This window comes from Saccopteryx leptura, chromosome 5 (genome assembly GCF_036850995.1).
Source record: "Saccopteryx leptura isolate mSacLep1 chromosome 5, mSacLep1_pri_phased_curated, whole genome shotgun sequence".
Classification (NCBI taxonomy): domain Eukaryota; kingdom Metazoa; phylum Chordata; class Mammalia; order Chiroptera; family Emballonuridae; genus Saccopteryx; species Saccopteryx leptura.
In genome coordinates this window covers 200,709,463-200,723,052 of record NC_089507.1, presented here as the reverse complement: position 1 = coordinate 200,723,052, position 13,590 = coordinate 200,709,463, and the positions used below count along the sequence as shown (strand labels likewise).

The window sequence follows — 13,590 nt, the reverse complement described above, 5'->3', positions numbered from 1 at the left end:
AAAGCCTCCAACAAGCTACTCATTGCTTTTGGAATAAAATCCAAGCTCCTCGCCATGCCTACGGACCTAGTGGGACCAATCCTCTCCCCAGCGATCTCACCCTGCACCAGCTGCCTTGACCTGCTTTCGGTTCCTCAAACGCCCCAAGCTCATCCCCACCACGGGCCATGGCACTGGATGGTTCCTTCTGCCTGGGACATTACACCTACAGTCCTCTAGCTCTCTCTTTCCCGCCTCTAAGGCTCTGTTCAAAGCTACCTCCCCAGGGAAGCCCTCCTTGACCATTCCCTACAAAGTTGCTAGATTTAACAAATAAAAATACAGGATATCCAGCTAAATTTGAATTTCAGAAAACAATGCATACTTTCTTAAAAAAACTACAAGTATGTTTAAAACTTTGTGCCATTGCACAAGATATACTCAGACTGAAGAAATTCACTGTTTGTCTGAGATTTGAATTTAACTAAATGTCCTACATTTTCCCCCTTACCTCGGACTCTCCTCTTGCGCCTATGACCTGGTTTCACTGTCCTCACGGCACCTTCCTCGTCTCAAAGTGACCTCCTTATAAACAAGTTTGAGACTGTCTGCCCCCTGAGGACAGGGACCTCCTCTGTCACACATCTCCAGTGCCTGGCACCATACCTGCACATAGTAGGTGCTCAATAAACACCCAGGGACTGACGAAGGAGGCCCGGGGGCTGAGTGAGCAGAGCAGGGCTAAAGGGCATTGCTTGGCCGTGCTGCCCAGAGGCCAACGTCAGCTCATCTTCCATCCCTCCCCAGACATGACTCCTCTCGGTGACAAGCTGTCATCTATGGAGGGCCTAACACCAGCTTTGCACAGCCAGTCACTCTGAAAACCCAGTCCTCTACTGACTAGCCCTGTCACCTCCGGGAAAGTCAGGCAACCTCAGTATGTGAGTGGGTTTTCCTCACCTGTAAAGTGGGGACAGGGAGCGGGCTGGCTCCCTCCAGCTCTGGCCATGATGGCAGGAGCTTGATGGCTCGGGTGACAGGTGGGAAGACACTCACCTGTGATAGGAAGGACTCTTCTCCCCGAAACCGACATGGCCCTGCCTTCCTGCCACGTGTTAAGTAAACTGAGCTCCCAGGGGGACACATGGAAAGTCAGCTGACGGTTTTTGAGTACCGACTATGTATGTGCTCGACATGTTCAGATCCCTGATCTTCTTTTACCGCTCTGACTGCAAACCCATTTTAGAGATGGGGGGCAGGCGCCCCAGAACACGTAACATGAGGCTGATCCAGCTTTCAAGCCAACTCTGCCAAAGGTCCCAAATCCGCTGGCTTACACCTTAAATATACAGTGTTTATTTAAAAAAAAAATGAGTGCACAACCAAAAACATATAAAAAGTAATAGAAAAGGGTGTGAGACAGTTAATAAAAGATATTACGGTTTTCTTGGGTTGGGGAGGTGAGGGGGAATTCCAACCTGCTAATTGCAAATTACACAATGGGCTGTTGGCACCAAAAAGAATTTCCGATGGTGGAAATGCCAGGACCAAGAGGACTCACTTCTCTTTGTCTTCTTTCAAAGGCATCCCAACAGGATAGGCTGTGGGACCTTTTCACTGACAAGTCTGTTCTTATTACCTGCAAGGGACTGAAGTTTGGGCAAATAGTCAGCTCTCTGAAAAATGAGACCATTTTCTGTGTCCCCGGTGGGGCTTCAGATTGGTGATCTGGCCTCTGTCTTTGGAGGAGAGCTCTGCATCCCAGCCAGCTGTAAGTGGTGGGCTCCAGCCCAGGGGTGGCGGTGATGACATTGCAGACGTGAGTCACCCGGGGCAAAGGTCTCCAGAGCCTTCGTCATGCCTCAGCCCAGCCTGGGTCTGACCTTTCCCAGAGGGAAGCCCAATCTAGAGGAACACCCATCCCAAGTCTATTGTTTCAGAAAACTCCACACGGGGTGAACCCACAGAGACCAACAGGTGGAAGGAGGGGGCGCCTCCTCTAAGATGATTCCGGTATCTCTAGGATACGAATTCATGGAAAAATACTTCATTTAGCAGAAAAAAAAAAAATTTTTATTTTAAGCAAATGCATTTCTATTTATTAAATGGAGCTCAAAATACAACCTTTGGGAACCTCCAAGTAATAAAATGACTCACGTTAGGATATGATGACTCAGTGGGAAAGAGGGAATTCCACCGCCTACGCCTCCTCGCTAAGAAATCAATTTGCCCTCTCGACAGGTGATGGGAACCTCTGCCACCGGACCGTTCCAAGAAAACCGTCCAACAAAACAAAACACAAATTCTCTTCAAACAATTTAAGTTTCAAAGCTGAGTAAGCCGATACAGGCAAGCTTCCAACCTACACCCCCGCAAGACAGAGAGCCAGGGAGCTCCTTGGCCAGGGCAGGGGGCCCGAATTAAGAAAGATTTACCAGCTGAAAAATTCCAAAACTCTGTGTCATGTGGAGGAAGCTTCCAAAACATTGGATCCCACCCAGGCGCAGGGAGTCACCCAAAGCCATGGCAACCCCATTTCCGCGGCCACATCACTTTTATTTTTGTGTCCTTAGATTTTTTCCTGTTTTGCAATGTTTTGCTGGGACCCCCGACTCCGCCTGGGGCCCGGGTGGCCCAGCTGAAGTCAGGAACAGCCCGGACTTCCCGGCGTGAACTTGACCTGAACGGTTACGCATTTTTAAAATTTTAGAGGATCTATCAAGGCTTTTTCAGCCATCGCTGAGCGTGGTAAATAGGAAATGCCCTGGTGGTTCTGTTTGGTTTTCTCTTTGTCCTCTTAGATGTGATTAGAGAGATTACTCAGGGGTTTGATGATAAACACTGCTTGGGATTCTAGCTCTGTCACCAGCTGTGGGCTGACCTGGAGTCTAGGACTTGACCTCTACAAGCCTCAGTTACCTCATCTGTAAAATGGAGATAATGACGCCCACCTCTCAGGGCTGGTGTAACAATAAAAAGAGATGACACATTCATTCAGTAGTATGTGTGAGCACCTACTATGTGCCAGGGACGATACAGTAGCAAACACACCAAGCCCCCGCCCTCAGGGAACGAAGAGTCTAGCGTGGGAGACCAGATAACAAATGAGTGAACAAACAGACAAGATCACTTCAGCAAGTGCTACGTGCCACCCCGAAAACAGAGCAGGACAACGGGACAGGAGCTGACGGGGTGTGGGGACGGATGACCCACATCAGAGCAGAGGGCCACGGAGGGGCAGACACTTGAAGAGACAGGAGGAAGCAGCTTCTTAAAGAAATGATGGAAGAACATTCTAAGAAGAAAGAGTGAAAGCAGAGGTCCCGACACAGAAACAAGTGTGGGGGACAGAATGAATGAAGCAAGGTATGGTGACAGCCCAGGAAGCAAGGGGGAGAGTCAAAAAAGCTGACATCAGAGGCGATAGGAGAGGGCCCGGTCATATAGGCTCTTAGAAGTCCTAAAGTAATTTTAAAATCGTAATAAGAATAATATAATAATCATTATTATTACTGCTTCTATAAATAAGATGCCATTTTCCAAAACACCAAGCTTTTCTAACTTAAGGAACACCGTGCTGCCCCTTGCCTACTGTTTTTCCAATCTGTCATCTTGCTGGAGTGGAAACCACCAATTCCACTTTGGTCCGTGGCTATAAAAAGAACATTGGAGCTGATGGTGCCGATGACCCAACGTGGGGGCTAAGATTAGCCTAGGAGGCTGTCACCTTCCCTTAATGTGAGAACCAGCTGGGGTTCCCCTTGCTTGGAAAACTTCAACTGTTCCACTCCACCCCGCCCCACAGTGCCTTTGGCCAAGCTGTCCATGGAGATGGGAACGGGGATGCATTTTGGAAAAAAGAAGTTGAGCAACAGGGATTCCCCCTGCAGAAGACAGCCCTGGGCTGGGAGGCGAGTTCTTGGGGTCAAAAGAGCAGAAGCAGCTCGCTACAATCGTAAAGCAAGCCCTCTCTGTCTGTCATAACCACCAGGAGCCAGGCAGCCCACCGGCGAAGCCCACCATGTCTCAGGGGCATCTCGGATATCCCTGCTTGTCTGCTGGCATCAATCCGGGAACCACACGCATCTGGGAGTCTTCAGTTAGACTAAAGGGTTTGAACTGCATCCTCTTGACCCCAGTGACCTACAGCAGAAGTCAAGGCTCTGTCTCACCACAAAATGATTTATATGTCAGTGGCTCAGAGCAGCTGAAAGGTCTTCAGCAAAATTAACCTGGTTATCAGTTTTTTCAGAGTAGAACAGCTAACAGTCAAAAGAGCAGACGCTGGAGATGGGCTGGCTAGGGTCATATCCAACACTTCCAATTTGCCAGCTGTGTGATCCTCACTAAGTTACCTAACCTCTCTGTGCTCCGTTTCTCATTAGTAAAATTGGGAGAGCAGTAGCTGTCTTGTAGGACTGTCATGAGGAATCAGATTACTCAATACATATAAAGTGCTTAGGACAAGGCCTGACATATAGTTTATTATTATTACTTATCATTGTTTTCCAGTGTCTCTTGGTTCCATGAGCTAAAATCTTATCTTTTGCCTTCCACAGACTAAATATCATGATGATAATAGAAGCTAACATTTAACGAGCATCTACAATGCACCAAGCTCTATGAAAGAGCTTAACCTGTATGATTTCATTTAAATCTTCTATCTCAAGAGAAGTAAATCCTCTCCATTTTACAAAAGCAGAAATGTTGGCTCAGAGAGGGGCGGGGCTGCCAAGACTATTAAATGTAGATCATGAATTCGACCCAAGGGCATCTGACCTCAGAGCCTGTGTCTGGATCCACCACAGCATGCAGCCTCCCAAAGCTTGGTACCCTTAACCCTAATCCATCATGACTCCCTATTTACCTTACTCATGAGCAAACCAATCTAGATTATGTCTCTACCTGGCACTGGAAGACCTCTCCTGACTTCTGCCTGCTCATCAAAGCACTTCCCCCATGTTAGCCTCGAACTCAGCACACTGGCTTGCTCTCTGACTCACCAAAGCCTCACAAAATCTTGCTGTAAAAAATATTTTATATTGTTCCACCACCTGATAAATAAGCCTCCTTCAGAACACTTAAAAACATAAAGGCCCCTTGAATCCACTCCACCATACAGGAAATAACCAAAACAAATAGCATTAGTTAGCATATCAAGCACTTACCAGACATTTTCTAAGTACTGAACATGTATGAGTTCTTAATCTTATGACCACCCCATGAAGTAGGACTGTCTTCATCCTCATTATACAGATGAGGAAATTGTTGCCCAGAGAGGATAAGTAACTTGCCCAAGGTCACACAGCTAGAAAGTAGTGGAGCTGAGTGGCAGACTGGCTAAAGAGAACGAGTTCTTATCTAGCTGACAAAACGAACACAGAAGATGTTCATCACTGAGTTACTTAGAATAGCACAGAGTTTGGAAGGAGCCTAATGCCCAACAAAAGGGGAATAATTCAAGTTTTGTTTTTTTTAAGTGAGAGGAGGGGAGATGAGAGAGACTCCTGCATGCACCCCAAATGAGATTCACCTGGCAACCCCATCTTGGGCTGATGCTCGAGTACCAAGTTATTTTTAGTGCCTGAGGTCAATGCTCATACCAACCAAGCTATCTTCAGTGCCTGAGGCCAATGCTCAAACAATTGAACTACTGGCATTGGGAGAAGAGGGAGAGCAGGGTAAAGGGAGAGAAGCAGATGGTCAATTCTCCTGGGTGCCCTGACTGGAAATGGAACCCAACACATCTATACACCAGGCCAACGCTCTAGCCACTGAGCCACTGGCCAGAGCCAAAAGGGGAATAGTTAAATAAAGTGTTGGACAAACATATAGTAGAATGCAATGCATCCATTTCAATGTCTGCATTCCCAACCCCTTACTTCACTACCACTGACCGACCACGTGCCTTCTAAACCACTCTCAAAACCATCCATCTCCGTCCTCACTGCCACAGCCTTCCTTAATGCCTTTTTCAGTTCTTTCAAAGTGGCTGGTAGCAGGGCCCACCCCAGGAGGAAGCTTTCTGTGAATTGAGAAGAAGCGCCCCTCCTCCAGACACATTGCTTCCTCCCGTCAGCAGGTATCTTAGTAAGCTACAGATCCATGATGGACCCAGTGTGAATGGCAGCACCAGAGGAGGTGCCCTTGTGCAATGCACAAGCCCCACAGCTGGAAAACCTGCCTGTTACAGTCTCTGGGTCGTCCTAAAGGCAATAAATCAACAAAACATCCACGCCCCTTTGAATTAAACTACTGAAACCCTGTCCATTAGAAAAAAAGCAAAAGCAAAAGCAAAATAAAACTAGGTCTAGCATCCATAACGATCAAACAACTGCATAACCTGATATTCTTCCTACTCTCAATCATTTCCCCTTTACCACACCCTCGTGAGCAAAACACATTACCAGACTGTGCATGCAAGATGCAATACAACACGGCCAATAAACAGAAATATTACACTTCTCAGAGCAAAAGAATGCAAAATTTAAAAGAAATACTAATTCAGCAATTTTTTTTTTAATTTAAAAAATTGACACTTCTGGCCTGTGGTGGTGGTGCAGCAGATAGAGTGTCAACGTGGAATGCTGAGGTCACTGGTTTGAAACCCTGGGCTTCTCCAGTCAAGGCACATACGACAAGCAATCACTGTACAACTAAAGCGAAGCAACTATGAGTTGATGCTTCTCATCTCCTTCACCCTTTCTCTCTGTAAAATCGAAAAATAAGATATTTTAAAAATATAATTGGCACTTCTGGGAAGGGGTGAAACCAGTATTGACATTGTATGGGTGGAAGTTTCAATCTGTAGATTTCTGGAAGGTAATTTAGCAATCTCTATGTAAAACCCTCCAAATGGCTCTCCAGAATGCCACTGCTAGGGATAAACTGTAAATAAACAAAGAAGATGCACATGGAGATTTATATCAAAAAGATCAATTAATCTTAAAAGTCTAAGAAGATTAATCACAATACAATTTATAATAAAAATATAAATAGCCAATGTTTATCGGCTTATAAAACACCTGCTGCTGTTATAATTACTTGACATATAGTAACACATTCAACTTTGGGACAATTCTCTTATTTTTTTGACAGAGACAGAGAGAATCAGAGAGTGAGACAGACAGGGACAAACAGGTAGGAAGGGAGAGAGATGAGAAGCATCAATTCTTCGTTGCAGCACCTTAGTCATTCAATGATTGCTTTCTCATATGTGCCTTGACGGGGGAGGGGGGATTCAGCAGAGTGAGTGACCCCTTGCTCAAGCCAGCAACCTTTGGGCTCAAGCCAGTGACCATGGGGTCATGTCTATGATCCCACGCTCAAGCCAGCGACCCTGCGCTCAAGCTGGTGAGCCTGTGCTCAAGTTGGATAAGCCGGAGCGCAAGCTGGCGACCTCAGGGTTTTGAACCTGGGCCCTCCACATCCCAGTCCGACGCTCTATCTACTACGCCACCGCCTGGTCAGGCACAACTCTCTTGATATTATTATTCTATACATAAGGAAATGGAGGCACAGAGAGGTAAGGAAATTTGCCTAAGATCACACAGCAAGCAAGTAGCAAAGCCAGGTGTGAACCCAGGATGTCCAGGCCCAGAGCAGGCACGTGTACTCAACATGCTGTCTGGCCTCCCTTCTTGATAATAGTAAGAAGTTGAAAAAGTTTACCTCTCTATGTGAAGAAATAATTTTAAAAAGAGTTGGAGATAGTAGGGCCCAAATTTATTGTTCAGTGAAACAACCCAGGATTGGCCAACTAGTGATTTTCAGAGTCTATAATCTTCATACAACATGAGGGTGATTAACTCTTTTGTGGACCAGCACGAGACTTCTGGCGGACCAGCACTGGTCTGTAGACTGGTGGTTAAAAACCACTGAGTATGTTCGCATGGTGAACTGTGTCGACATCAAAATCACTAGAGATATGGGAACCGGTCACAGTGAAGAAAAAGGGCAGGATATGAAACCCTGCACAAAGAGACCTGCTTCCAAATCAATGCTGCTTAGAACCAGACGACTGTGGCCTTTGTATGGCCCCAACGGGCACAAAAGAGCTGAAAAGGGCCCTGACCTGTGGTCTTCTCCGTGAACACGACTTTGGACTCGGCCGTGAAGTTCTGTCCTGTGAGAATCATCTGCTGGCCCCCGTAGACCAGGCAGCTGTCGATGTCTTGTCTTTCCACCATGGGCAGCTCGTGGGCGGATCGCTGGGCTGAGGACAGAGGACAAGAAGTCACGTGAGGACACTCGAGAGAGGCATTCCGATTTCACAGTGACGAGCTAGGACACGCTCTGTCCACCTTTGTCACCTGCCGTCATCGCTAAATGTGGAACCGTCACCCCTGCCAACCTGACTCTGCAAATGTTATGTTCTTGTAAAAATGCCCCAAGGAATTTGGGCGAACTCCCTCCTAACGACACACTTTGTTTTCCTAAATCAAGGGACAGGGACTGTCCTTATAGAAGGGAAAGATGAATGAAGATTTGATTGTTTTCTTTTTTTATGAAAGAACAGGCAAATTGATTTTTCCATTAGAAACTTCCTTTGCTAATGTGTCCTCTCCGCTTCTGCATCTGACGTCAGCCAACACCTTAAGGGCGCACACGAGTGACACATTAGGACCCGGTGCCTGAAGGGTTTAGATACATTTGCTTTGACATTTATTTGCAATCTGGACTAGGTCATCAAAATATCCCTGGTCTGCCCCCACCAGCTCTCTGACCTCACTCCCTAGAACTCCCCCTTCATCATGCTGCCCTAGCTATACTTCTAGAACATTCTGTCTCTCAAACACTTGGCATACTCCTGTCTTTGAGCATTCGCACTTTCAAGTGCCTCTCACTAGAAGGTTCTTCCCTGATTACCTGCATGGCTCCCTTCCTCACTTCTTGCAGGTTTCTGTTCAGATGTCACCACCTCAGAGAAGCTTCCTAACCCCAACCCTTCTGCCTTCCTCCCTCACAGTTAAAACAGCAGTACTTCATCTGTCTGTGTGTCTGTCTGTTTCTCCCTCTATTGCCTTTATCCTGCTTTACCCTGCTTTGTTTTTCTCCAAAGAACTTTCCACTTACAGATACACTGCATGTAGTTTTTTTTTTTTTTCATTTTTCTGAAGCTGGAAACAGGGAGAGACAGTCAGACAGACTCCCGCATGCGCCCGACCGGGATCCACCCGGCACGCCCACCATGGGGCGACGCTCTGCCCACCAGGGGGCGATGCTCTGCCCATCCTGGGCGTCGCCATGTTGCGACCAGAGCCACTCTAGCGCCTGAGGCAGAGGCCACAGAGCCATCCCCAGCGCCCGGGCCATCTTTGCTCCAATGGAGCCTTGGCTGCGGGAGGGGAAGAGAGAGACAGAGAGGAAAGCGCAGCGGAGGGGTGGAGAAGCAAATGGGCGCTTCTCCTGTGTGCCCTGGCCGGGAATCGAACCCGGGTCCTCCGCACGCTAGGCCGACGCTCTACCGCTGAGCCAACCGGCCAGGGCTGCATGTAGTTTTATCAGTGCGGGTCCTTCCCTTCACAAGAACATAAGCTCCAGGAGGGAGGGGCTTTGCTTTGGACACAGCTGTAGGCCCAGGGCTGGACCTGTGCCTAGGACTTAGCAGGAGGTGCTTGGGGGGGAGGGCGGGGGACTAATGGATGGATGGATGGAAGGATGGAGGGACAGAAGGATGGGTGGACCGATGGATGAATGGATGGATGGATGAATAGACAGATGGAAGAATGGACAGATGGATGGATGGAAAGACAGAGGATGGATGGATGAATGGAAGGATGGAAGAATGGAAGGATGGAAGGATGTAAAGATGGATGGCTAGATGGGGCTAGATATGGTTATATCTTAATATAGCTTGGCACACATATCTATCTATCTCTCCATCTCTCTCCATAGCTATAATCTCATCCATATCTACAATAACGGAAGATGGAAGAACAGGCAGACCTAAGCTGAGCACTTTACTGCAATGATACACTCGAACGCCCACAGCAACCTTCTGAGAAAGGAAGTATTAAAATATGCACATTTGACTGGGGAGAAACTTAAAGCCGAGAGAAGTCCGGTCACCACGTGGCCAAGGTTCTGCGGCAAGGCTTAGATGTGAACCCTCAAAAGCTGGTTTGTCCAGCTTTAGAGCCCCATCCCTTAGCCCCTCCAGCCACCAAGTCTTTCCTACAGGACAGAATGAAGACCCTCGCCAACCACCTTCCAGGGGCAGGGTGAGAACTGGGTGGCAGCCAGCATGAGGGACCCATCTGCTCCGGCCTCGCCTTGGCAGTGTGGGCCGAAGAGGCTGGTCCTTCCCTCAGTGAGTCAGCCTGAGCTCCTGGCGTTCCTCCCAGAGCCCGAGAACTGGGCGGAGGGCCAGCCCCGTCCGTGCCAGGGACCCGTGGACCTCCCCATCCGGGAGCCGGGGCAGCAGCCGCGTGAGGCCTGGGGCCCAGACCTAACCCTCCCCTCCTGGCTGGCCGGAGCCTCCAGGTGGTGAGTATCCCCCTCCCTCTGCCCCAGAGCGACGCTGAAACCGGCTCCTTCAGGAGCAACCATGCACTTGGCAACACTAAAGGAATCTGTTGTGGACCAGCCAGACGCTCCCAGGCGCTTCACTTTGAAAGTGCAACCTGACGACTCACGACGATCCCCTGACAGTCTCCCATCCTTGCTCAGCCCAGGCTCTCCGTTCCCAGGGACCAGCCGGCCAGCGCTATTCCATGAGGCTGCCAGTTAAGAGTATATATTAAAAAGGCCTGTCCACAGAAGCTAATTTCTCCCACATGGGCTGGGTTATTAATCCTTTCTTTCAATATACACGTTTTGTATGACTTCCTAATTGAGCTGCTACAAACAGAGGCTTATTAGCAGTGAAAAAAACAGCAGCCACACCGCCTGCAAAAGCACGTCCCGGCTTTCGAGCTCTGCCTTTGATGAGTCTGGGGGCTTGTGGTCCCAGGGATGGGAGGGGAGGTGGGGAGAGCCCTCTGTCCCATTCTGCAGGTGGAAAGCCTGAGTCACTGCTACTGGGCAAGCCGGCCAGGGGGCTCTCAGCCAGCCAGGCCAGGGACTGGACGAGGCCGTGAGCTCTCCGCGCTGGGCAGGGGCGGGGCCTGGCCTGGCCGGCTGCTCCGTGAATCACTGCGCATTGCTGTGAAGACAGCTTGTCTATTTCCTAAAGCGACCTCACTGCTGTTCCCTTCAAAGCCTCACAGTTCCAAGCAACCAACTGGTTCTCTCTTTGCCAAATTTACACTTCCCACCCCTGCTCCTTACCTGAAGGAATGCTCTTTTCAAACGAAAATTTTAAAAAAGAGAACAACATGAGGCCAGCCCTGCACTTAGGTAAGCTTGTATCTGGATTCCTGTCTTGCGATTCAAAATGCGGGGCTGAGAGCGTCGGGACCACTGGGAGCTTGTTAGAAACGCAGAACCCCAAGGCCCACCCCAGACCTGTTAAACCCACATCTGTGGCTTAGCAAGGAAGCCAGGTGACGCCTGTGTGCCGTTTGCAAAGCGCCGCTTAGCGCTGGCTGCACATTTTAGAGTCAGCTGGAGAGTTTATAAAACACTGACGCCCCCAGGTCCTAATTCTGGAGCTCGGTTTCTCAACCCGGACACTGACGCTGGGACTGGACCCCTGTGCCGTGGGGACTGTCCTGTGCATCGTAGGATGGTGGGCAGCAGCCCTGACCTCCACCCGCTAGATGCCAGCAGCACCCCTTCCTGTGGTCAGCTGACTGATGGTTGGCATCTCTCAACGTGAGTTCCCAGCCCGCCAGCAGCCCAGTCACCTGGTTGGGGAAGATGCTTAATAAAGAGGCAGACACCTCGGCCACTCCCCCGACCCACTGTTCTCAGATCTCCCAGATGAGGACCGATACTTGTATTTGCATTTTAACCATCTTTCCAGGTGACTGGTTACCCACATTTGTTTGAGAGCCAAGCTCCACACTGAAGAAGCCACCCAAGGACAAGGGGACCTCCTCAGGAGGAGGCCCTGGCATCCCGAGAGAGCCAAGAGGCAAAGCAAACGAACCCAATTAGCCTCCGAAAGAGGAACCGAGGAGAGGCAAACAGCAACCAAAATTACCCTCCAGGGGTCCACTTCCGCCTCTCTCTCTGATGCAACCTCTAACACCTATGGCTGCTAATTGGGGGGACACCATCGGGGCCGCCGGAAGGGCTCTCAGGAGGCCTGCGCTGCCACCCCCACCGGCCCCCACCGACACCCATCCATTTAGCTTGTCAGCCATCAGAGACGCCAGACACGCCGGGTCCATGTCCCCCGCAATGTTCTGAGCAAACCAGGGGCCGCCATTTTAACGCCATCCCGAGGGCCTGGCTCTCACCCGGGGGGCGGTCTAGACCCTCTGCTCTAGCTGCAGCTTCGAGGTGGCCCTCGCCAAGAGACTTCCCCCGGCTTCCCTCCTGCCCCCGGATTCTGGCACGTCATAAAGTGGCTTGGGGTTCCTGTGTTTTATGAGCTCTGAATCAACAGGGCGCTGTTGGTTTAACCAGTTTGGGTGTTTACATTCGCCAGCAACAGTGGGGCTGACGGGGAACAGAGCCGCCGTGGCCAGGGCTCCACAAGGGAAAGTCACACGGGCACGGGGTCCTCCAGGCTGGCCTGCGTCGGCCTGGAAATGGGACATGACTGCCTGTCTGCAATTCGCTCAGTCACAGAGGTGCGCGGCCAAGAACTACAACCTACCCAAGAACCTCAGGAGACACGGGAGAGGCTGGTCAGGAAAATCGGTTTCTTCTGCAGAGCGGGCAGGTTCTGCTAATAACAGCACCTCATCACAGCTGCCGCGGAGCGTGCCGTGGCTCCCGGGCTCTTCACAGATACCTTTTTGTTTATATTATAAAACACACACGTGATGAGGCCATTCAGGTGATGGGTAAAGGTATGGATGCTGCCGTGTAACCGGCCAAGTTCGAAGCCCAGCTCAGAGACATCCTAGCTTTGGGACCTTGGGCAAGTCATTTAGCCTGTGCCTCTCTTTTCCCTTCTATAGAACGGGACAGAGCATGTTTCCAACCTCAGAGGGCTGTCTGCAGGCTGAATAAGCTAATGCACAGGAATCGTGAGGCACCTCGTCAGGGCTCAATGAACGTTATGTTTATTTTCATTGCTAGCCGTCGGGAGGTCACAGAGCAGGACTTATTCTCATTTTGTAGTAGAGGGCACTGAGTTTCCCAGAAGGGAAGGGATATGTCTGAGGGCTCACAGCCAAGTCAGGCTGACTGGTGGAATTTGAACCCAGGCAGTAGGATTCAAGGGGCTCCTTTTTAGTAAAACAGAGAAGGACCCAGTAAGAAAGCAGCCGGCTTGCCCAGGCCAGAAGGGTCCTCCCATCGGTCTCATTCTGGCTCATGCACTACTCGGCACCCCCAGCCGAAACACTCCAGCTGCTGTAAACCTGTCTTGTCTCTTCATCAGGCCCCTGTCCTTGGCTGTGAGTCTGGCCCCGTGGAGCCTAGCCTGGCCCAGAATACAGTGCTGGCTCAGGCCGGCCTGGGAGAGGCCGTGAGCAGGGCCAGCAGACCAGCCCTGTAGGCCCCTCAGTCCCTGTCCTGCCCAACCTTGGGTCTTCCCTGGAAATGAGAGGT

General features: G+C 49.9%; 1 protein-coding gene across 2 annotated transcripts in view; it reads right to left on the bottom strand.

Annotated features, from left to right (window-relative positions):
• Positions 1 to 13,590, bottom strand: part of NFATC2 (nuclear factor of activated T cells 2) — a 144,254-nt gene that overhangs the window by 55,140 nt on the left and 75,524 nt on the right. For both annotated transcript variants that reach the window (XM_066387485.1, XM_066387484.1), the window contains exon 6: positions 8,054 to 8,194. In XM_066387485.1, coding sequence (XP_066243582.1) covers positions 8,054 to 8,194 — 141 coding nt within the window. The remainder of the gene's footprint in view (positions 1 to 8,053; positions 8,195 to 13,590) is intronic.